Consider the following 21,905-nt stretch of genomic DNA (forward strand, 5'->3'; position numbering starts at 1 on the left):
TCTCCGCATCCTTGCCAACACCTGTTATCTCGTCTTTTTGCCAGTAGCCATTCTGACAGGTGTGAGGCGATAGCTCCTTGTGGTTTTGATTTGCATCTCCCTGACAATTAATGCTCTTGAGCATATTTTCATGTACCTGTTGGCTATCTATATGTCTTCTTTGAAAAAAATGTCTATTCAGGGCACCTGGGTGGCTCAGTGGGTTAGGCCTCTGACTTCAGCTCAGGTCATGATCTTGGGGTCCTGGGATGGAGCCCTGTGTAGGGCTCCCAGCTTGGCGGGGAGTCTACTTGTCCATCTCCTGCCCCTCCTCCCACGTGTGCGCATGCATACGCTCGCTCTCTCAAATAAATAAAATCTTTAAAAAAAAAAAGAAAGGAAAGAAAATTTGTTCAGATCTGCCCATTTTAAATTTTGTTGTTGTTGTTGTTGGGTTACGTGAGTTCTTTATATATTTTGGATACTAGCTCCTTATCACATATATGATTCACAAATATTTCTCCCATTCGGTGGTTGCCTTTTGATTTTGTTGATGGTTTCTTTTGCTGTGCAGAAGCTTTTTATTTTCCACGTGTTTTTGTTCTTTTTTTTTTGCTTTTGTTGCTTTTGCTTTTGGTGTCAGATTAAAAAAATCATTGCCAAGACTTATGTCAAGGAGCCCAGCACCTGTGTTGTCTTCTAGGAGGTTTATGGTTTCAGGTCTTCCAGTCTAATCTTTAATCCATTTTCAGTTAACGTTTGTGTAAGCTGTAAGATGGCAGTCAAGTTTCATTCTTCTGTATGTGGTGGTCCCATTTCCCTAACACCATTTATTGAAGAGACTAGACTGTCTTCTCCCCGTTGTATATTCTTGACTCCTTTGTTGTAAATTAATTGACCACATATGCATGGGCTTATTTCTGGGCTCTCTGTTCTGTTCCATTGATCTGTGTGTCTGTTTTTATGCCAGTACCTCTGGGGATTCTTCTTCTTCTTTTTTTTTTTTTTAAGATTTTATTTATTTTTGTGAGAGAGCGCGTGCGCATGAGCAGGGGGTGGTGGAGAGGGAGAAGCAGACTCCTGCTGAGCAGGGAGCCCGATGTGGGACTCGATCCCAGGACCCTGGGATCATGACCCGAGACGAAGGCAGAGGCTTAACTGACTAAGCCACTCCGGCGCCCCATCCTCCGGGGATTCTTATTCGATATATTGGGCCCACGGCCAGTGTGTGTGACCCTCAGGGCCAGCCGATCTAGGCCTTCTGCTCTGACAGCCTGTCAGTCTTTCCTCATTTGTGGAGTGGGCAGTTTGGGACCAGAATTGTCTCCAGTCACCGCAGGCCTGCCCTCTGGAGGACCCAAGAGACTGAGGGCACCAGTTGCGGGAGCTGCCCATGACTCAGGAAAGCAAAGGCCAGAGCCAAGACACCAGCGCCCTTGCCCTTCCCAGCTGGCCTTGTGCAAAGACCTAGAGCGGTTACCAGAGAATCAAGACCTCTCAACCTTCTCCACCCAGCGAGCAGGACTGGACCTGGAGCTGAGGCCTATAGAAAACCAAAATCTTCATGTTTTTCATGGCTTCAAACCAGACACCTTCTCTGAAAGTGTAGTGAGGACTTCTGCAGGCCTATCCAGGCCTAAACAGCGAGTCTGGGACCAGAACCTAGGACTCCTCAGGTCTGTCCAGCTCCTGGGTGCTTTCCACTAAGCCTCAATGCCTGCCAACTTGAAATCACACAAAAAATATGCTTTGGCCCTAAAACTTGCTTTGAATAACTTGCAGGCGCTGCAAAACTATTTGAGAACATTGGCAAGGCGGCATAAAGTTGGTCAAAAATAAAACTGCCCTTGAAAAAGAATAAAATTCATTTCAATTTCTAAAAAGCAGAGTTCAATCCAAAGCTCTGTGTGTTTTGATTAAGGTAGTCTGGCCTTGGTGTTCCACTCGGTTAAGCCCCTTGACTAGAGGCGACCAGTTGGCAGGCTCCTCGCTGACCTTGCAGGGGCTTCCCCATGCAGCTCCTCCCGTTCTTCTCGCACCCGAGCCTAACTTCCCATTCCTAGGAAACTATTGCTTGATTTAAAATGGGGCATCAATGGGCACGTAAATTTAAAATATTTTTAGGAGGTAGAACACTAGGGTAGTTAAAGGCATGGGCTCTGAAGTTAGATCTGAGCTGAAACTATAGCCTTTATCATTAGCTGTGTGACCTGTGTGCGTGTGTGACATTTTAAAAGTCACGTATCCTCTGTGTGCCTCAGTCCCTCATCTGTAACATACGGACACTGCAGCTTCCCAGATGGCATGACTGAAGGAGCTAGCGCACAGGAAGCTTGTGGCGGGGCGTCTAGCAGCTATTTGCTTATTTACATAGATTTATACCTTGTCTTGGTTCTAGAAGCACTGCTACCTTTCCTCTGATCATCCTCTCATCTCCCTCCTCATTGTTAAGGTTAACACATCTCTAGCATTTATAATCGAACTCAGAAAACCTTGGGGAATGTCCCCCTTCCTCCCGCCCCTATGCTTCAGCCTCTCTGGTCAGCAGGGTTTAAGGATGCCACAGCAGAGGATTCTGGGAGTATCTTGAGAGGAGGACAGTCCTTACAGCTGATACTGAGGGTCAGGTGACCGTACTGGTGGCCCCCTAAAACAGCAGCAGATGACACAGTGGCTACCTGAAGGCAGTGTCTAAACAAGATGGCCCTCAGAGAGGAGGCCAGGAGGATGGTACCAGGGGGGCAGGTACCAGGGCACCAGGGGGCAGACCAAGGCCTGGCCCAAGGATGCGGAAGGAAGCAAGTTCTGCCTGGGCTCTTGCTGTCACTTCTTTCCCCTACACCCAGTCTCCTCTTCTGTCCCCACCACATTCCTTGGGAGGCTCAGTGCCAACAGATTGAAGAAGGCCTCCTGACTCTGACGGGAGGTGGCGGGGGTGGGGGTGGGGGAGGTTGTCTCATTCACTATTTCAGGCTGAAATCTCAAGTTCTTTGCTTCCGTTCCAGGGGGATGTGCACATTGCCCTCTAGCTGGCTCACCCTCTGCCTCCTTCTTATAAGGACCTTTTGTGATTACATCAGACCCACCTGGCTAATCCAGGATAATCTCCCATCTCAAAAACCTTAACTTAATCACATGTGCAAAGTCCTTTTTACCATGTAAGGTAACATAATTCCAAGGATTAGGACATGGATGTCTTCAGGGGACCATTATTCAACGTACCACAGAGGGGCAATGTGTAACCCAAAATAATACGTGACTAATGGTGGAATTTCAAGCAGTCACATAAAGAAGTTTTGTTGTGTTTTGCATTACTCTTTATACAAGGGACATTTCTATTTTGGAACAGAGTGACCACGGAGCAGGCCTTACCCAGAGGTCAGGGTCTCCGGCAAGGCTGGGGCCTCACCAGGCTCAAGCCGACACAGCTGGCTCCACTCCTCTCCCGCCTCTGGTAGGAGCCTGGGGACTCTTGCTTCAGAGTCAGCCTTCTGCAGCTGACAACATTCTCCTGGCACCAGGAACAGCGCTAGCTGAGGGGCTGCCAGAGCCTCCTCTCAGCCCTGACCCTCCCGCTCTGGGGGGGGGGGGGGGGGAGGGGCTGCCTCAAGGATCAAGTGGAGAAGTCAGGAGCTTCCCCTTCCTGGGCCCTCCTCCTCTCTTAGCCCCCTTCCCTCCACACTTCCTCCTGGCTCCTCTCCCCAGGCTGACCTCTAGCCGCCCTGTCCGCCTGTCTTATCTGGTGATTAGAGAATTCCTTTGTTGGCCCCTGCAGGGAACACTCTTTGCCTGTTAAAAGAGGATTTAGGGAGAGGACAAAGCTTAACTCATGAATAGTGGCTCTTGAATGATGGGGTTATAGGCCCAGTAAAAGCCGGCAAACGGAAGGGGTGACCCTGCCAGCTCTTCACCTCACTGGACCATCGACTCAGGTCTCTTGTAAGACTCTCACCGCAAGGAGCATCTGGGGCTTTAGGGAGCTCCGGAAATGAGCTAATGAGGGATGGGGAGGCTTCCAGAGCCCCACCCCACCCCGGGCATGGGACCTCCTGGTCCACCCCTCTCCTCACTCTCCTTCCTAAGGGCCAGACTCTCCCAGAAACTCTCTTACACGCACGCGCCCCCCGTCCTCAGGGGGAGTGAAAGCCCTGCCGTAGCATCATATGGAGGCTTTGTGGGATGGGTACGTCTGCATGCTGGGGACAAGGGTGATCCTGAGTAGGGCAAGACCTGATCACTCGGTTCTACTTGAGAAAGGGCCCACTCAACCACTCAACCACCAAAATCTTGGAGAAGTGTCTCCCCTGCATTTAGCCCCGTGCTAGTCTCTGAGAAGATATAGCCCCTATTTCTAGGTGCTACACCCAGTCGATGAGCTAAAACTACCACCAAAGAACCATTCACTTACTAATTCTTCCGCCCAACAAAGCTTTATTGCATACCAGCTGGGTGCCAGGCCTGCTGGCCCCAGAGTCAGGGAAGGTGGGAAGAAGGAGGAGAAATGGCCTGTCCTGGGGCAGGAGGGTTACCAGGCTAAGCTGGCCAGTGCGGGTCAGCATGGCAGCTGGCTGAGAGCGGGTCAGCGCCTGTGCTGGTGACGATGGTGGTGAAGGCAGAAGGACAGGCAGGCTTTGGGCCAATGAGGGCCTCTGGAGGTAGCACTTGGCCGGCTCCCCCCGTGGAACTGGGTCCCAGCCAGTACCCCTGCTGTCTTTGCTCCCAGCCCAGCAGTGGGGCACTCACCCCCATCCCAGCTCTTCCTCTCCTGGCGAGTGGCCCTGCCTCCTGCCCATTCTCTTCCTGAACCTGTCCTTATAAGGCCACCCACTCAGGAGACGTGTGTGTTCTGTGTCCTCTGGGAAGTTGCCCACGCGGCGTCATCTGCTGTTTTACTGCTCAAGATTTTTAACCTATGATTTTATTTATTTATTTACTTATTTATTGTCATTAAAAGAATGTTTTAAGGCTCTGCAGAGACATTAACTGGGTGCTTGGTGAAGGTGGAAGGATGGAAGCCAGGGGGCCCTGGACCCAGGACAGACCAGCCCCAGGGCATGGCTTAATCCCAGACTCTGAGTACCCTCAGCCAAGCAATCCCATGAGCCTCAGCAGGCCCTGTGCTGAGCACAAGGAAGAGAGGGAGATGAGGGCTCCCCCAGAAGGACTGGCGCTGGGGCAGTATGGGCAGCCTCCAGGCAGAGGGGAGACCCAGGCTGCAGGAGTGTGAGCCTGGCTGAGGGATCTGGGAGGGGGCACAACTGAGCAGGGCCTGGCGGGGGCTGGGGAGGGGCGTTCTTCACATGGAGAAGTGAAAGAAGGACATTCCAGGCAACAGCCGCCCAGGCACGGGACAACCTGGGGCCGGCGGGTAATGGGGGACCCCTGAGTGTGCCTGGATGGTTGTGGCTGGGCCTGGAGGAGTCTGGACTCGCTCCTGCAGCCGGGGAGCAACCATCAACACAGGGGAGCCCACAAGGATGACGGGAAGGAGACCACAGTCGTCGCTCCGGTGTTGCAGATCGCTGCCTCCTCCGTTCCCTTGTACCTCTTCCATTCTATTCTAAGGCCACAAGGCCACCCCCCATTTTTCTTAAGTGACACCCAGTGAACTTGGAAGACTTTCCTCCCTCGGCTGTGGGCCATCTTAGTGTGCTGTCGGTCAAGATGCCCTGTCCTCCCCTGACCAGAGGGACGGCACGTCACCCACCCAGGGCTGGCTGAGTCTGCTGTGTGACCTGGGAAGCCCGAGCTTCCTCACTCTGGCTGCAGCCCCAGACGGCCGGCTGGCCGTAAGCACGTCCTGCCGCTGGGACCCCTCGCCGCCGCTCAGCGCCCGTCCTTCCCCAGCCGGGTGCTCTGGCCTTCCTGGGGAGTCTGGGGCGGCCCCAAGTCCTCCCGGTAGAATCCTGTCCTCCTGAACTTGGCCGACGGTGATGGCCACAGCACCCTGATGGATGCAACGAGACAACCTGAGCACAGGCAGCCGCCGAATGGGGCAGAGAGCGTCCTGTCACTCTGGGAACCTTGTCAAAGGTCTAAGACTGTCAAGTGGGAGGATGGCTTTCACAGGGGGGCTCATCTCCATCAGGGGGCTTACCTTGGGGTCCTCTAGCTGCCGCAGGGGCCGCCTCCTTCCTTCCTCTGTGACGAACTGGGCACCGGCACTGAACCTGGCTCGCCTCTCTGACCCCGACGCCTGGCACAGCCAGTGGTGACAGAACGTGCTCCGAAGTGTGTGCTAAACGAAGAGGGAGGAAGGAAGGAAAGGAGGGAACCCATGGAAGTTAGCTTACTGAGGGGTGGCCCCCCGCTGAAAGGTAACTGGCTTCCCCAGAGGTTTCACCGAATTGCCAGGTGAAGTGCTCACCAGACAGTAGTAGGGGAAGCTCTGGGTAGTTAGGAGAACACAGTCAGTGCGGCGACTTCAAGGGACAAAGGCAGCCAGCCCCATTCCTTAGTGCCCTGCCTCTCAGAGCCTGGAGGGACCACATGTGGGGGCCAGGTGGCTGCTGGGAGGGTCCCGGTGTTAATCTGTACAAGGCCCCCAAGTCCCCAGGAAGGGGCGGAGGTCCAAGTTGGTTCATGACCCCTTGATGTGCTCTTTTGGGGAGCACGTGGCCCCTTTTAGATGGCAGCAGAGCTGAGCGGAGACAAGCATGGGCCACCGTCCCACGGGTCAGGTGCAGTGACCACGCTCTCTGTGGTGGACCAGGCTGTGCTCTGAGGAGAGGAGTGGGTGCCGCGGCTCAAGGAAGCCACCACCCCCGTCTCTGTCCATCCCAACCCCCAGCTAGGTGGGGACAGGTGACGAAGGAGATGGCCTAGCAGCCATCCAGGACTGTTTTCTGGGTTCGAGCTAGGTCACTGTTTTCTGAAGCTAAGTGTGTGGACTTCCCCAGGGGTTCGGAGCCTCGTGTTACAGGTGCTGGGGCCAAGGATCATCGGGCTGATATGTCTCAGTGTGTGCTGTGAGGACTCACATGCCTGCCCCTCCACCTTCCCTGGCCTCTGTCCCTAAGACGGGGCAGGGTCAAGGGGTTATATCCTGGAGACAACGGTGGCAGATGCTTTCAAGGCCCAAAGCCCCTCTTCAGGAATCCCAACCATACGATGTAGTCGTCAATTACCTTTTCCACCTGAAGCCAGACCGACCACTACTGGCAAGACAATCCACTGTCCTCGCCTAAGGGCAGAAGGTTTTCTGGTTTTTTGTTTTTGTTTTTGTTTTTTTTTAAAGATTTTATTTATTTGACAGCGAGAGTGAGTGAGCACAAGCAGGGAGAGCAGTAGAGGGAGAGGCAGAAGGAGGTTCACCAAGCAGGGAGCCAGATGTGGGGCTCGATCCCAGGACCCTGGGATCTTGACCTGAGCCGAAGGCAGTCGCTTAACCGACTGAGCCACCCAGGTGCCCCGGCTCTCTGGTTTATTGACACTTGCTGGGGGCCTCGCACTGTCCTAAGCTCCTTCTGTGTCCTATCTCACTCACCCCCCAACAGTCTTCATCGACAGATGCCACCTGAGGCTCCGGGAAGTAAACAGCTGCCCCAGGTCATATGGTCAGAAAGTACTGGTGCGGGAGCTAGAATCCGGGAAGTCTGAGCTAGAAGCTGGAGTATGTGGGCTCCCCTCACCATGGGCCTGGCACACACACTCCCTCACCTCACCACACAACAAGCCTGTGCCCCAGACGGACTGTTACCTTCAATGACAGACACAAAGTGGGGCTCAGAGAGGTAATACAACCAGGCCAATATCACCCAGCAAATGGGTGGCAGGGATGGGCCTGGGTTGAAGATCTCCAGGGCTCCCCTTCTGCATCCTGCAGGACCCCTTGGTTAAACCTGATAAAGGTCAGGTCTGGCCAGGGCCATAGAGAACCAGGCCCTACCTAGAGGCTGGAGCTGGGGACCTGCCTGGTCCCTCCCTTGGGAAAGAACCACAGAATGTGTGCTCCCTGAAGCTCATGCATCTGGTTCTGTTTCCGTTCCCAGCCACTCCTCAGAGAGCTTCTAAAGGTCACTTTTTTCCCCTCAAATTCAAGTGGCTCGGGAGGCAAGCCCTAGCTTCCGGACACTGGAAACGCCACCCCTTCTGGTAAGATGTTCTTCTGGTCCCCATCACTGTGTAATCAGGCCAGGGCGCTGCGATGGATATTTTCCAGTATCTTTTGCTGTGCCCAAACCTAGCCACTCCTTGTCAGATGCCCAGAGAGATGAGGGCCAGAGGGGACAGGGCATGTGTTTCAGCAGGAAAGAGACGGCACATTCACACTGGGTCATCAGAGGCTATTTGCAAAGGCTGAAAGGCTACTACAGGGATAGTGCAAGGACAATGACACAGACGCTTTCACTGCTCCGAGGCCTGGAAAGTGAGGGGAGGCGGTCACCTGAGAGGAGCTGTGACGCTGAGCAGCGGAGGGGAAAAGATCAGTGTGGGGAAGCCCTGCAAGGAGGGAGCCAGGAACAAAGTCCCCAGACCTCCCACTCCTCTCCACCCCTCACCTTCTGCTGGTGTCTCCCATCTGACCTGGAGTCAAGGGAGCCCAGTGGGGCGCAGAGCCCGAGAAAGGGAGAGTGGATCTGGAAGGGCAGACGGGAGCTGTGAAGCAGAGGCCAGGATGAGGGGCTTGGTACTGGCAGCCAAGAAACAGGATATCTGGCTTCCATACTCACCACCTCGAACACCTACTGTGGATCTCCACTTCCTACAGAATAAGGCCCAATTTAGTCTGGAATTCAAGGCTCTTTCCACTCAGGTTCCAACCTCCCTCCCTCATGGGAAAGCTACTGGCACCTCACATATTCTCTCTGCACAACGACTCTATGAGGTAAGTCTTATCGTGATGAACATTCTATAAAGAAACCAAGTTTGCCCAGATGACACAGCTGACAAGGGATGGGGCTGGAGCATGAGCCCAGGTCCCCTGTTGCCAAAGCCGATGCTGCCGTCCTGCGTCCTCGCTAAGCGCTAAGTACACAGACTGCTGGTCAGTCTCCGCTTGTCCCAATCCTGCCTCCTTCACGGAAGGGGTCCCGATAAAGCGAGGGGGTGGAGAAAGGAACGTGGAAGGTGGGCAAAATGCTGCTGGACCCCCAGGTTCTCAATGTACTCTCATAACCATCCTCCGGGGCAGGAACTGTCCTCCTTGTTTGGACTTGAGGCACTTTGATTTCAGCAAGCTCAGGGTACTTAACTGTGGGCCTAGAGCAGTTACCGTCAGGGCCAGCGTTGGACTCCAAGTTGAGCTGGCTGCCTGGCAGGCAGAGCTGGCCCTCTGCGGAGCCTCAGTCCCTTCCTTCCTCCCTGACCCACCTGCGAGCTCCCCGAGCACCTACAGTCCCCTCTGCTAGTCAGGACCGTGGGGTTACGCACATCTACCGAAGTCCGCTGTTAGAATGAAAATATGTTACTGGAAGGAGAAGCGTACTGGGCCAATGGCATCAGGCCATGCTGAGGGTTAAGTGGTGTGTGAGAGAGAGATTTGAAGGGCCCACGTGCCCAGACGCCACCTTTAGAGCTCAATTCCTTTGTCTCTGTCAGCTGAATGAAAGCAGGGTGCTGACAAGAATGGGACACCAGAGCGGGGAGACTTCCTAGGAACAATAAGGATGGAGGTCTGGAAGCAGGGAGGGCAGGCCTGATGGGTCATTCTGGGGATGCTCTCTCACAGGTGTCCTGGCGGGCAGCACAGAGATGCAGCATGGTGTGATGGGAAGAGGATTCTAGAGATGTGGGTTTAGCTCAGCATGGTGTGCTGCATTGCTGTGTGTCTCCAGGCAAGTTACTCGCCTCTCCCCATCCGCTCCCCCAGAACTTCCCCTTCCCCCCATAAAAGGAGGGGTTGCACGAAATGTTTATAACCTGATCCAAGACTCTGCAGCCCCACAAAGGCCTCCTTTACTTTTTGTTAATTGCTGAGTCACCAGAGAGAAGGGCTCCTCCTTTCCATGCTTCCCACTCCAGCTGGGGCCAAATCATGAGGGTTGCAGAGGACACTGCGGGGATGAGCCCTCAGAGACCCCTCCATGGGGGTCCCACATTCTGGGCCCATGATCAGGCGCTCAGAGGAGGCCTATCTGCCGACGTCTGTGTCTCCCACCAGCACAATTAACTTGCCACTATTCTTGGCAAATGAGACAGCAACCTGAAGCAAAGCAATTAGGGTGAAAAAGAGGCCCAGCTGCTTGGGGCCAAAGGAAAATAAACAGCCGGCCCTGTGCTATTCCACCGCCAAGAGGAGCAACCCTCACAGGGTGATCTGCACTCCCAACTCCAGTCCCCTCCCTGCGACTGCCGGCAGAGAAGGGGCCTGGGAGCTGCGGTAGTTCTCAGATCCCTCTCTTCCCTGGAAGTACGATGAGGTCCATCTCCCCCTGAAAGTCTTCCCTGGGCACCTGCCCAGCCCCAACCCCTGCCAGAAATGATACTGCTCTCCTCTGAAACCTGACAGCCTCCGTGAGTTTTTCCTCTGATAGTTCAATTCATTCATTAATTCTTTTGACACCCATTGAGCACCATTCATTCATTAAATAATTAAGCCCTGGGGTGCCTGGGTGGCTCAGTCAGTTAAGCGTCTGCCTTTGGCTCAGGTCATGATCCTGGGGTCCTGGGGTCAAGCCCCACATCAGGCTCCCTGCTCAGCGGAGCCTGCTTCTCCCTCTCCCTCTGCCTACCTCTCTACCCTGCTTGTGCTCTTTCTCTCTCTCTGTGTCAAATAAGTAAAATCTTTTTTAAAAAAATAAATAATTAAGTCCCTACTATGTTCTAGTCATTGTTCTGGGTCCTGGTGAACAGACAAAAATCTCTGCCTTTCTGGAGCTCAAGTTTTAGTAGGAGAAAATAGACACTAAAGAAGGTTAGCAGGGTAGCTGATGCCAGATGCTATGGAGTAAAATAAGGGAGGAGGAACTGCAGAGAAGGGGAAGGTAGATTTTAAGGGCGGGGGGTATCAGGAAAGTCCTCAGAATGAAGGTGACATCTGAGCAAAGGCCTGTAGGAGGTAGGCAGTCAGCCAGAGGGCTAAGTGAGGGAGGTGTGCCTGGCACAGGTACTTGTGCAAAGGTCCTGAGGTTGGAGTGTGCTTGGTGTGTTTGAAGAACACTAACGAGACCAGGGGGAGAGTGGTAAGAGATGAACTGAGGGAGGAAACGGGGCAGGGGATCCTGAAAGGACCTGGGCTTTCACTCGAGTGAAATGAGGAATCACGAAAGGCTCTGAATGGAGAAGCAATGAGATCTGGCTGGCGTTTCATTAGGATGGCTCTGGCTGCCACCTGGGCAGACTGAAGGGAAGCAAACAGGGAAGCAGGCCCTGGGTGGAGTATGGGAAGTTCTGGCTTCTCCTTCTGCCTCTGTCAGGCAGGCTATAGAACCACAACAGGATAGCTTCCAGGGAGAGGAAAGCTTCTCAGAGTGGGCCTCTGGGCTGGGACAGAGAATTTTTTAAACCCTGCCTTCTGGGTTTAGTAATCCCTACGTGTCTCTGTATATTTGCCCCCCGCGCCCACCTCATACCTGGTTTGACCTCCCAAACCATACCTTCACTCAGTGGTCAAGTCTAGGTGCCAGCGTATGAGAGGCTGAAAATCCCAGATCCTGGTTCCAGGTCCTTGCTCTTCCACTTGACTGGCTATGTGACTTTGGGTGACTCATTTCAGCTTTCTGCTGGTTTCCTCACCTGCAAACAGACATGGTGACCACCTTTGCCGAATGTGGTGGGCTGTGGGAGGAACCCCGGAGCCTGACCTGTGAGGCCGGAGAAGGTGGGCTGTATGATGAAAACCTCCCCCACACTTCATGAGAGGGAGGGAAATCTGTGAAACTGCAAAGACCCTCGGGGCCTTCCCAAGTCATTAGCACCCCCAGGAAGCTGGCCATTAGAATCCCAGCTAGATCTTAAGGCAAGAGAACCCAGGACAGTTAATTTTCCTATTACAAGGGGAGGGAAAGGGTTGGGTTTAGGGGAACAGGTGAACCCCAAGAAGAGGTGGTGCAGAGAGAAGGGTAACAGGGAGGGGAGTGTAAAGGAGACCGGCAGAAACACCCTGTCCGTCTCCAAATGTCCGCGAAGCAGGGGGCAGCCCAGAGAACAAGCATGTGGCCCTGGGTTCAACGCTGGGGCTCTGCTACTTCCTAGTTGTGCCTCTTCCCATCACGTGACCTTTGGGTGTTTGGGTTTTTTTAAATCTTCAAGGGTAAGGGTTTTGCCAAGCTGCCTACCACTTAAAATTCTTACAGAGCTTAAGTAAGTCAACTGTGGGAAAGCACACTGTGAATCGTATTATTATTATGCACAAAGGACATCTCAGAAAGGACTGCTCTGGACCAAGGAATATCACCACCGCAGGAGCCAGCAGGCCCTGTCTGGGCAGGTCCACACAGACAGCTGCAAAAGCCGACAGGCACAAAGCTCTGTGGGGTGCGGGAGCAGATGAGCTGATGGATCTCAAGACTGCCAATCTCATGGCTGAGCACTGGGCAGAAGGAGTGAGCAAGGGGGAGAGCGTTCAGAACTGCTAGAAAAATTATCCATAACTTGGAGAGAGGCAGAAAGACTATATGTCTTTTCAATGTCGTCGTGGGGCAGGGTTGAACAGCTAGGAGTTATTTAATTCTCTCAGGAAAAATTAAATACATGTTTCTCAATTTGCTATTGCCTGGAGTCCTGACTTCGAGAAGCTGCACGCGCACTTGTGGCTGCATGAAGAAATAGGTACGTGCGTGTATGTGAAGACGCAAACGTTTTTAGTCCAGGACAGAACTACGAAAGTTACGGTTTATTGTCCTGTCCAGCTTCACCTCTTAGCAAACTTATTTTAGTAGGTCTTTTCCAACTAAAGACACAAATCTCTCTCAAATGTTCCCCTGAACCAGCTTTCCATTCTTCTGGTTCCTTTGTTAACAAGTTAAATAGGGGCGCCTGGGTGGCACAGCGGTTAAGCGTCTGCCTTCGGCTCAGGGCCTGATTCCGGCGTTATGGGATCGAGCCCCACATCAGGTTCCTCCGCTATGAGCCTGCTTCTCCCACTCCCCCTGCTTGTGTTCCCTCTCTCGCTGGCTGTCTCTATCTCTGTCGAATAAATAAATAAAATCTTAAAAAAAAAACAAGTTAAATAAATCTTTGACATGTGATAACAATTATACTTTGAAGGAAGCAAAAAGTGAGGGGCTACATTATGCTTTGGCATGGGGACGGTGGCTTTGGGCGTGTCTCTTGGTCTCTGGGTCTCACCTATCTCATGTGTCTGCCATGGAGAGAAGGTACCGAACTCCTAGGACTGAGGTAGGGCTGGAGAGGGAAGACGGATGTGAAAGTACTTTGCACATTATTCACAGGATGCCAAAGTCAGGATTTATTGTCGTGATTCGGGCTACTCCAGGGCTAGCAGATGCTGGGTTTCTGAGGGCAGCATTCCGCAGAGGTTGGAACATAGGTCAGGGCAAAAGGCAGCTGGGGCTCCATGGTGATGCTGCATTCTATACTTCTGATGAGGCTAGGATTTCCCACGGGCCTCAGGTCCTAGAGGATGGAGACCATTGGGGACACTCAGGGCATGAAGAAGCTGAAGGTCTTAGGTAGGCAGGTGACCAGAAATCAGGATAGGAGTATTCTAAAGGAGGGACAAGAGTCCTCCTCTAAAACCAGGTCCCCAAGGACAGCCTCTCTGGCCTCGGTTTTTTCAGGACCTTATCATTTGATGCTGTAGGTGGGGAAGTGCCCAGGTCAGTTGATAGCACACCAGGCTCTCTGCCCTGGCTATCTGCACACGTGCACGATTTCACACATACACGGAATGATGTCAGTCAGGGATCCAGTAAGCAATGCAGGCGGCCAAGGTCGGGAACAGCCAAGCCTGCCCAGAGGAGGTGGGTGCAGAGCCAACAGAGGGGCGGGGGGAGAGGAAAGGCATTCCAGGCCCAGAGAATGGCAGGAGCAGAGGCTTGGAGGAGAGAATTAACCCGCAGAATGAGGAGGAGGCAGTTAGACCTGGCCAGGACTGTGCTCCTGCCTCAAGTGACCTAAAGTCATGGAAGTTGATAATCCGTTGCCTGCAGGGTGATGGCAAAAAAGGGAGTGGGAAGGGCTTGCAACCGAGTTCTCCCCTACCGGTCCACATCCTTTCTCTCTCATAGGTGTTACTCCAGGTTCAGCTCAGTTACTGTCTCTACAAGCCATGCCAGCCTTGCCCCCTCCCCAAATGCCTCCATCCACAGCTGTTCTGCTTTAAACGCTGGGCTCGCAGGGCCTCTTCCCATCTGTTCCAGCTTTTCCCCATCTCCTCTTCTGAGCTCAGTCTTCACCGTCGGAACCTCCCCTGCAGCAGCTAATTACCCTGCCTGTCTTCTTCATGCATTTTGTATACTATCCTCCTTCCTGGAGTTATGTATTTTTTCCTCCTCCCTATTTTCCCTTTGCCCTGATTTCTTCAAAACTTTTATTCCATTGTGAGTTTTTTGTTTTGCGTGTTGCCTTTAGCCCTCAGTGGATCAAGACAAGTGTATGTAAACCTTTCATTGTCTTGGGCTAGACTCTAGGCTTTGTGGACCCCTCTAGCAACTACAGCTACATTAGGCCTAGCACTGTACCGGGCACACAGTAGGTGCCTAATTCTTGCCAACTGACTGGCAGTTTAACATCACTTAACTCACTCCTAGCCATGCTCAGTTATTGGCCCATTCACACACAAGCCTAGATTACTGAAATCCTACCCCCCCCCCAATCCACTGGCATCCTGACCCACCACCTCTCAGCAGAGCCCAAGTAATTTGACGGTTCAGCCTCCAGCATCGTTGTTACTCTCTGAATTTCTTGGACATGTTCATATCACCACAAGGCCCAAGACCTGCATGTCTCAACCAGGGAGACGGAAGTTCCAAGCAGCTCCGAAGGCCAGCCTTACAGACTCAGCCATGGCTCGGCGAAGACTCCGGGATATCCCCGTCTAAAGGCCAGCCCAGGATCACAGTTCTGGTGTGGTGGAGGCCACAGGCCCCGGGGCGCCAGGTGGCAGCCTAAGGAGGAAGGTCTGCAAGGAGCCAGGCCGTGGGAAGCCGGCCCTCTCTCTGAGCAGCCTCCAGGTGCCACCCTCGATGGCATACTGCAGCGTAAACATGCGGTTGACTGTATAGACTGTGTCGCCGCGTACTACTGCCGTGAACAGCGCTCCCTTGCTGTTGACAAACTGGCCAGGTAGTGCCGTCCACTGGCCCGTGGCCAGGTTGAGGCAGTCGATGGCGCAGTGGAGGAAGTCGTCTTTCGGTCCGTTGCGCACCACATAGAGACTGTCGCGGTGGGCCACCATGCAGTGGCCGTAGCTCTGCGGACGCCGCAGCTCGGCCACCGGCAGCCACGTGTCCGCCCGCACAGCGTACTCCACCACGGCCGTGGTGTCGGCCGGCCGCCACAGACAAACGAAGAGGCGGCCACGCGCATGGGCGCAGGGCACGCCCGCGGCCGGCTGCGGCAGGTCGGCCACGAAGCTCCAGCAGCCGGCGGCTGGGTCGTAGCGCTCCACAGAGCTCATGGGCGTCCTCTGGAACTCGCCGCCGATGGCATAGAGGCGGCCATCGAAGCCGGCCAGCGCCGTGTCATAACGCGGCTGGTGCGGGCTGGGGAACTCGCGCCACGTGCCGCCGTCGGGGTCGTAGCAGAAGCCCAGCTCCACCACCTCCTTGCTGGCGCCCCGCACGCCGCCCACGATGTACAGCTTGTTGCCCAGCGTGGCCACGCCCGCCAGCAGCGTGCTGGCCTCCAGCGGCAGCGCGGCCAGCGTGCGCCACACGTCCTCCTCCTCGTCCAGGTAGCACAGCGTGCGCGACGCGTCCTCCAGGAAGCCGGGCGCCGGCGTGTGCGTGCTTACGGCCACGTAGCTGCTGGGCCGCAGCGCCGCCACGTAGGCGCGGGCCTCGGGCAGCGCCAGCTCGGCCGCCAGCTCGCGCCCGCCGTCGCGGATGAAGAGCGCGGCGCTGTGGAACACGTCGCGCAGGCCGAAGACGGCGGCCGCGTCGCACAGCAGCGCGCAGTTGTCCGACGTGAGACTGTGCTCCAGAAAGCGCGCCAGCGCCGGCGCCTGCAGGAAGGCGGCGCACTCCACGGCCTGCAGCAGCTCCTCGTCAGCCGCCAGCGCCGGCCGCTCGCCGCGCAGCACCTGCAGCGTGGTGTGGAAGCCGCCAGCGCTCAGCGCGCCCAGGCGCACCTCGGCCGCGCGCGTCTCCCGCATGCCCGAGCGGAAGAGACCGCGGAAGAAGCCGCAGTGCTCCACCAGCAGAGCCCGGTCGGCCTGGAAGAGCTGGCCGCCTACCCACACCTGCACCGGGGGGGCGTCTGGGGCCCGTGGCATGGCGAGCCGGAAGGACGGGGGCGCCGCCGGGGGCCTGGATTCAGCGGCCACCGGCTCTGGGGCTCCCCCGGAGCGGAAAAAGCTTCCCCGGGGGATATAAATATCTCCCTGGCTAAAGATAGTACGGCCCATGTGATGTGGTGGCCGGCAGGCTGGATGGCTGTGGGCCCGCGGGCATCAGGAGACCTGCAGGGTCACTCACTTCCGTATGGGGCATAGTAACAATAGTGACCACGTATTGAGTACCTACTGCATGCGGGGCACTGTGAGGGCTGCTTACGAAGATACCCCCATTTAACCTGCACTAAAGCGGCTGTATGTTCTTGTACAAGTACCCTAACTCTGACCTTGTTTCCTCAGAATGTGACCAATAAGAACACCTCTCTCATGGTATTGGGACAATATCCATAAAGTGTTTCAAATGAGGGTCAGAGAAATTACATGCCTTGTCCAAGGTCATTCAGCTGGGAAGAAGCAAGGACAGGATGCATACCTAGCGCACCCCATTGGTTGGTGGGGGGCCGAGGGACTTGGGCACCGGAGAGAGAGGCAGAGGTAGAGCATGTTAGAGTGGACCAGGCTGGGGTCTGGAGCGCGTTCTAAAGATTTTATTTATTTTAGAGAGAAAGCGAGTGCGCAGGTGCGCCCCAGTGAAGGGTAACGGCAGCTCAAGCAGACTGGCGCTAAGGTCAGAGCCCAACGCAGAAGTCAGTCTCATGACTCCTGAGACTGTGACCTGCAGAAGCCAAAATCAAGAGTCCCCGCTTAACCAGGTGAGCCATCCAGGCACCCATGGTGCAGGCTCTAATTTAGCGTGAACCTCCGCCCCTGACTCTGAGCTACTTCAGTCTCCTTTTCAGCCCTGATTTCCCTCTCTGTCAAAGTGGGAGCGTGGCAGATGAGCGTCCAGTAAACCTCGCAGTGTGGAAGTACTCCTTGACTTGGTTTGGGGATGAGAAGCTGATGTCTCCTCCCCACTTGCTGCTCTCCACTCATCCATCCACTGCTGTGTAGCTCTGGACCTTGGGAAAAGGTGATTGGGGCTGCTGAGGGGATTGTATGTCAGCAGATGGGAAGGGGAAGGGCTTCTTGAAATAATGATAGTTAACACTGAACTTGTACTGTGTCAGGCACTCTTGTGCGCACTTTGGCTCCTATAGTCCTTGCAATAATCCTAGGAATAGATACTGTCATTTTTCCTCTTTTAGCAGGTAGTTACCCATGTATTGCTTACAGAAACACTACGAGCTTCTAATTCATGAATGAAGAGCCTAAGGAAGGCACCAAGAGTTTAGTCACACACCCAAGGTCACATGGCCAGAGAGTGGCAGAGCCAGGACTCGCTTGCAGCCAGTCTGACTATAGAGCATATGATAGGCGCTAACCACCATGCATGCTCTGCTGCCTGTCTGTGCTACAAGTGTTGGGTATTCATCTCTTGCCAGGAGGACACAGTTGGAAAGAACTTCAGGCTCATATGGTTTAACCCCTTCATTTACAGTGGAGGACCAAAAAGGGAATTGCTCAGGGTCATGTAGCCTGGGGCAGACAGCCCCAGGCCTCCTGCTGCCCACCCCAGGGCATTTTCCCCACGGCAAAGAACTTTCCTGGGTGACAAGCTAAGACTTTGGGTTCCAAAATGTCAGGTGGAAGAGAGCTTAGTGATTATTTTCTCCTGCCACCTTATTCTACAGGTGTGGAAACCGAGGCCCAGACCTGTGTAGGATAGTATCTGCCATTCAGGACATGTTCAACTACAGGCTTTCTTCAGGAGTATGGAGTGGCTTACAGCGACAAAGCCAGAGTTGGAGGGGCTGGGGAACTTCCCTCACCCCTAGGACACACACACATGCACAGATCCTCACATATGAAAATGCAGACCCAACACAAATGTGCCTCTTCTGCCAGGAACTCCCACCCGGTTTACTCCCATCAAAGCAGGGCTGGGATATGGGGACCACTTGTGTGAGCCTGGGAAGCCAAAGGCCTGGAGGAGGCAGCCAGAAATATCCGGGACTCTCTGCCCCAGGGACTTGACAGGAAGAGTAGGAGGAGATAGAGGGGATGGGCAGGAGTCCTCACAAATACTATCCCAGGCCCTCTGCCAGCCTCTTTTCTTCCCTGAGGCCAGACATTGCCAAAAGCATGACAGCCCCCCTCTTGGAAGAAAGTGGACTCTGTGGTGCCCAGTCCTGATTCTGTCCTTGCTGGTGGCCCCAGGGTAGGGAGAAGGTGTCTGACTATTCCCATTTCACAGATGAGGAAAGGGAGGGCCACTGATGGCATGGGCTTTTCCTTGTTATGAACAAAGGTGTGGGACTGGATTGAACTCCATCTGCTGCCCAGGCCCCAGCCCAGTACTAGCCTTTTCTTAGGGCAGGGGAAATGCTGCCTCCTGCCAGGCCCAAGCTATGGAACAGGACTGGGGAGGGGCTGACCCCCACGGGGCATGGTTTCCTCCCAAATGGTCTGTTCCAGGCACCTGGTAACTGGCAGACATAACAGATAGGACCACTGCTTGGCCCTCTCCTGAGAGGAGTCAAAGGAGAGCAACTCTTCTTGGCTGAAGCTGGCTCCCAGTGCCGATTTTTCACAAGTCCAGCCCTGGCTTCACTGGGCTGGGACACTGCACACACCCAGCTCCAACCCTCAGTAACCAGGCACTAGGGAGGGAGTCACCCAAGGTGGGGGTTAATGGTTCCAAGGCTGGGCTGAGGACCAGCACTTTGGCCCTGCTTCCAAGGCCTCAGTGGGGTGTCGTCTGCAGCTGGTGAGAGTTTCCTCTACCCAGACAGAGAGCATCCCTCTGGGACTTGGAGAGGACGAGGAACTATCCTGGCTGTGGGCAGCCCACGGAGTTCCCAGGCTCTGCCCGACCTTACACCAACCTCTGTCTCTCTACTTTGCACCCCCATACTGCGCGAGGTTTAGGGTGGGAGCAAGGAAAGGGGGACTGTGTCTGTGTCAGACTCAGCCTTTCTAGGACACACATCCAGCTTTGTTCATCTTTCTATCCACAGTGATGGGCACACAGTAAGGGGTCTGTTAAATGGACTCCTGGACTCTAACCTAAGTGGGAGTCCCCAGTGTGATGGAGGAGACACAACCCCTGTCCCAAAAGAGCCTGAGGTCTCATAAAGGAGACATAGCCCCGAGATGCTCCGAGCCTGATGGTGGACCCTTGGCCTTGCCACCCATGGCAGTGTTTCTGCACACAGCGTAGTGAGGAGCTTGCCTGGGCTTGAGGAAGAGCACTAGACTAGGAGTAAGGATTCTTGCCAGGCTCTAATGCTGGTACTACCACTGACTTGCAAAAGCTACCCAACCTCTCCAGGCCTCAGTTCTTCATCTGTAAAGTGGAGCTTGGATCTGACTCCTAAGGTTTTGTTTAGCTTTGACACCTGAATTTATCATTGAACAGCCATAGACGTGTTTGTCATATTGTGCCTCCAGGGAATGCAGTGACATCATCACAAAGGGCTCCCAAAAGCTTAGCTTTATGTGGAGTGGCTCCTGGGGGGTAGGTGGCAAGGGTAGGACCTGGCATCTGGAAATCTTCACAGGCCCTACCTATTTAGATCTGTGCACACCCCACTCATTCACTTCAGAGACCTCTATTGAACACCTGCTGCTGGTTCACTGCTGGGCCAGGTGCCGCATCCTCTTCATTTTGAGTACCTGAGGGCCCCTTATAAGAGCCTTGAAGATGGGGGGTAGGGGATCAGGAGGGTTGGGCTATTTGCCCTTGCAGAATAACCTCTCTCTTGACCTTCAGTGTCCAAACTATCGGTTGCTAAACAATTATGGCTTCTTGGTAGGTGGGTGAGAAGTATGTGCTTGCTATTCATGTCCAGGAGGAGTGAAGGAAATTGCCTTTTGCTTTTTTGGGCCACGGGCCAAACTCTGGGTGGGACACTTTTATATCATCTCTTCTAACCTTTAATATTATCCCTATTTTAAAGATGAGGAACTGGGGCCCAGAAGAGCAAAGTAGCTTATTCCATGGTCTGACAGTTAGTGGCTGATTCCAAAGGCGTTTCTGGTCCACAACGGGCACTTCCGGGTGGACAAGCAGCCCAGACGAGACTGAGGATGGGGAAAGGGACTGGTTGCAATTGTGAGGTTGGCACTGTTTTCCTCCTGAGCCTCATAGGAGGAACAGACTTCAGTCACTTAGCAGTCAAGGCTGAGGGCCCGAGTAACCAGCTGGCAACTAGTTTAAATAATCTTGAACCTAGACGAGAATTAGGGGTCATCTCATCCCATCCTGCAAGTCATGATGCAGTCTCCTTACAACACCTCCTTGAAGTAGTCACCCCCTTGGTTGCCTTCAATGTTGGGAAGCTCAATTCCTCTAAAAACAGTCCCTTGTAACTAGGGATAGCTCCGATGATTCACACCAAGCTAGAGCCTACCTCCTTGCAGTTCCCATCTACTGTTTGGTCCGAGTTTTAAAGTTTTAAAGCCTCATACAAGCAGGACCATAACAGAGCCCAAGTTTACATCCATTTGGGCCTACAGAGTTCCACAGCTTACCCTCTCTCCAGGAGTTCTCTGATGAGAATTGCTCTCCCCCATAAACCTCATTCAGAACTAGTCTGTCCTCACAAGACTGGGGCCAACCCAGGAAGGTGGCTGGAATTTGACTCCCACTTTTTTCCCACCTAGGGAAAAGGTTTCCTTTTCAAAGGAAAACCCTTGGGCATTAGCTCTGTGAGTGATTCTGGCCTGAGGGTGTAATCTAAACAAATTCTTCCCAACACTTAACAGTCTTAATAACAGCTGTCTTAGCATTATCTCCTACAATTACAATTAGGCTGAGTCAGTATTCCCGTCCTATCCTGGAAAATAATTTTCCTTCCTGGTTGAGAAGTTAGTACCAACAGGCTCTGACCCCAGACTCTGCCTGTTCATCTGGCTTTTCATGGTTTCTTTTTCATGTGGGTGGGTAGATTAACTGGGGCAAAGAGGGGAAATTGGAGGAGGATTGGAGGGAGAAGGGCTGCAATGAGAGGTCTCTGAGACTCCCATGCCCTACCCCACTCTAGCCCTGGAGTATATTTCAAAAGAGAGGCTCCACTGGGTTCTAGAAAGTACTCGGACCTGATGCTGTCGCTCTCTATTAGGCCTGAATTACATCATAGAATTTTGGATTTATTTTGCCCCTCCTTTACTACTATAGTTGGGGACACCAATACTCAAGTGAAGTGACTTGCCCAGGGTCACCTCGTGAAAGAGCTGGCACTAGGTCCTAAGTGTCCAGATTTCCCAGGTGGGCCCTTTGCTCTGTGTCCATCATGACCAGATTTACCCTGGGTCCCAAAAGAAATGACAGGTGACCCCAACCAGGCTCATCCACCAATCCTAAAATCATTATAGGCAAGAGAGTATGCCAGGTTTTAGAATAAAATGCCTCATTTACACACTAGGCGCCAAACACATGCAACTCATTAGCTCCCATCAGGGAGAAAACAGTAATCCAGGATGGGTTAAGCTTCTTGAAGCTGGACCCATACTGACCGCGAAATGTTGGTTAAGGCTCCTTCCCAGGAGCCAGGGTCCTGCCTGGGGGTTGCAGTGATGCCGG

General features: G+C 53.8%; 1 protein-coding gene across 1 annotated transcript; it reads right to left on the reverse strand.

The window, feature by feature from the left end:
* Positions 1 to 14,916: 14,916 nt before the first annotated feature.
* KBTBD13 (kelch repeat and BTB domain containing 13) lies at positions 14,917 to 16,318 on the reverse strand. The gene has a single exon (XM_040642632.1). It carries the CDS (start codon positions 16,316 to 16,318, stop codon positions 14,939 to 14,941), a length of 1,380 nt encoding a protein of 459 aa, XP_040498566.1. The 3' UTR covers positions 14,917 to 14,938.
* Between the last annotated feature and the right edge of the window lie 5,587 nt (positions 16,319 to 21,905).

This window comes from Ursus maritimus, unplaced genomic scaffold (genome assembly GCF_017311325.1).
Source record: "Ursus maritimus isolate PB19 unplaced genomic scaffold, ASM1731132v1 scaffold_27, whole genome shotgun sequence".
NCBI classification, from domain to species: domain Eukaryota; kingdom Metazoa; phylum Chordata; class Mammalia; order Carnivora; family Ursidae; genus Ursus; species Ursus maritimus.

Excerpts from the sequence above, each read along its gene's own strand:
- KBTBD13 (XM_040642632.1), bottom strand. The coding sequence starts at position 16,318 with ATGCCACGGGCCCCAGACGCCCCCCCGGTGCAGGTGTGGGTAGGCGGC.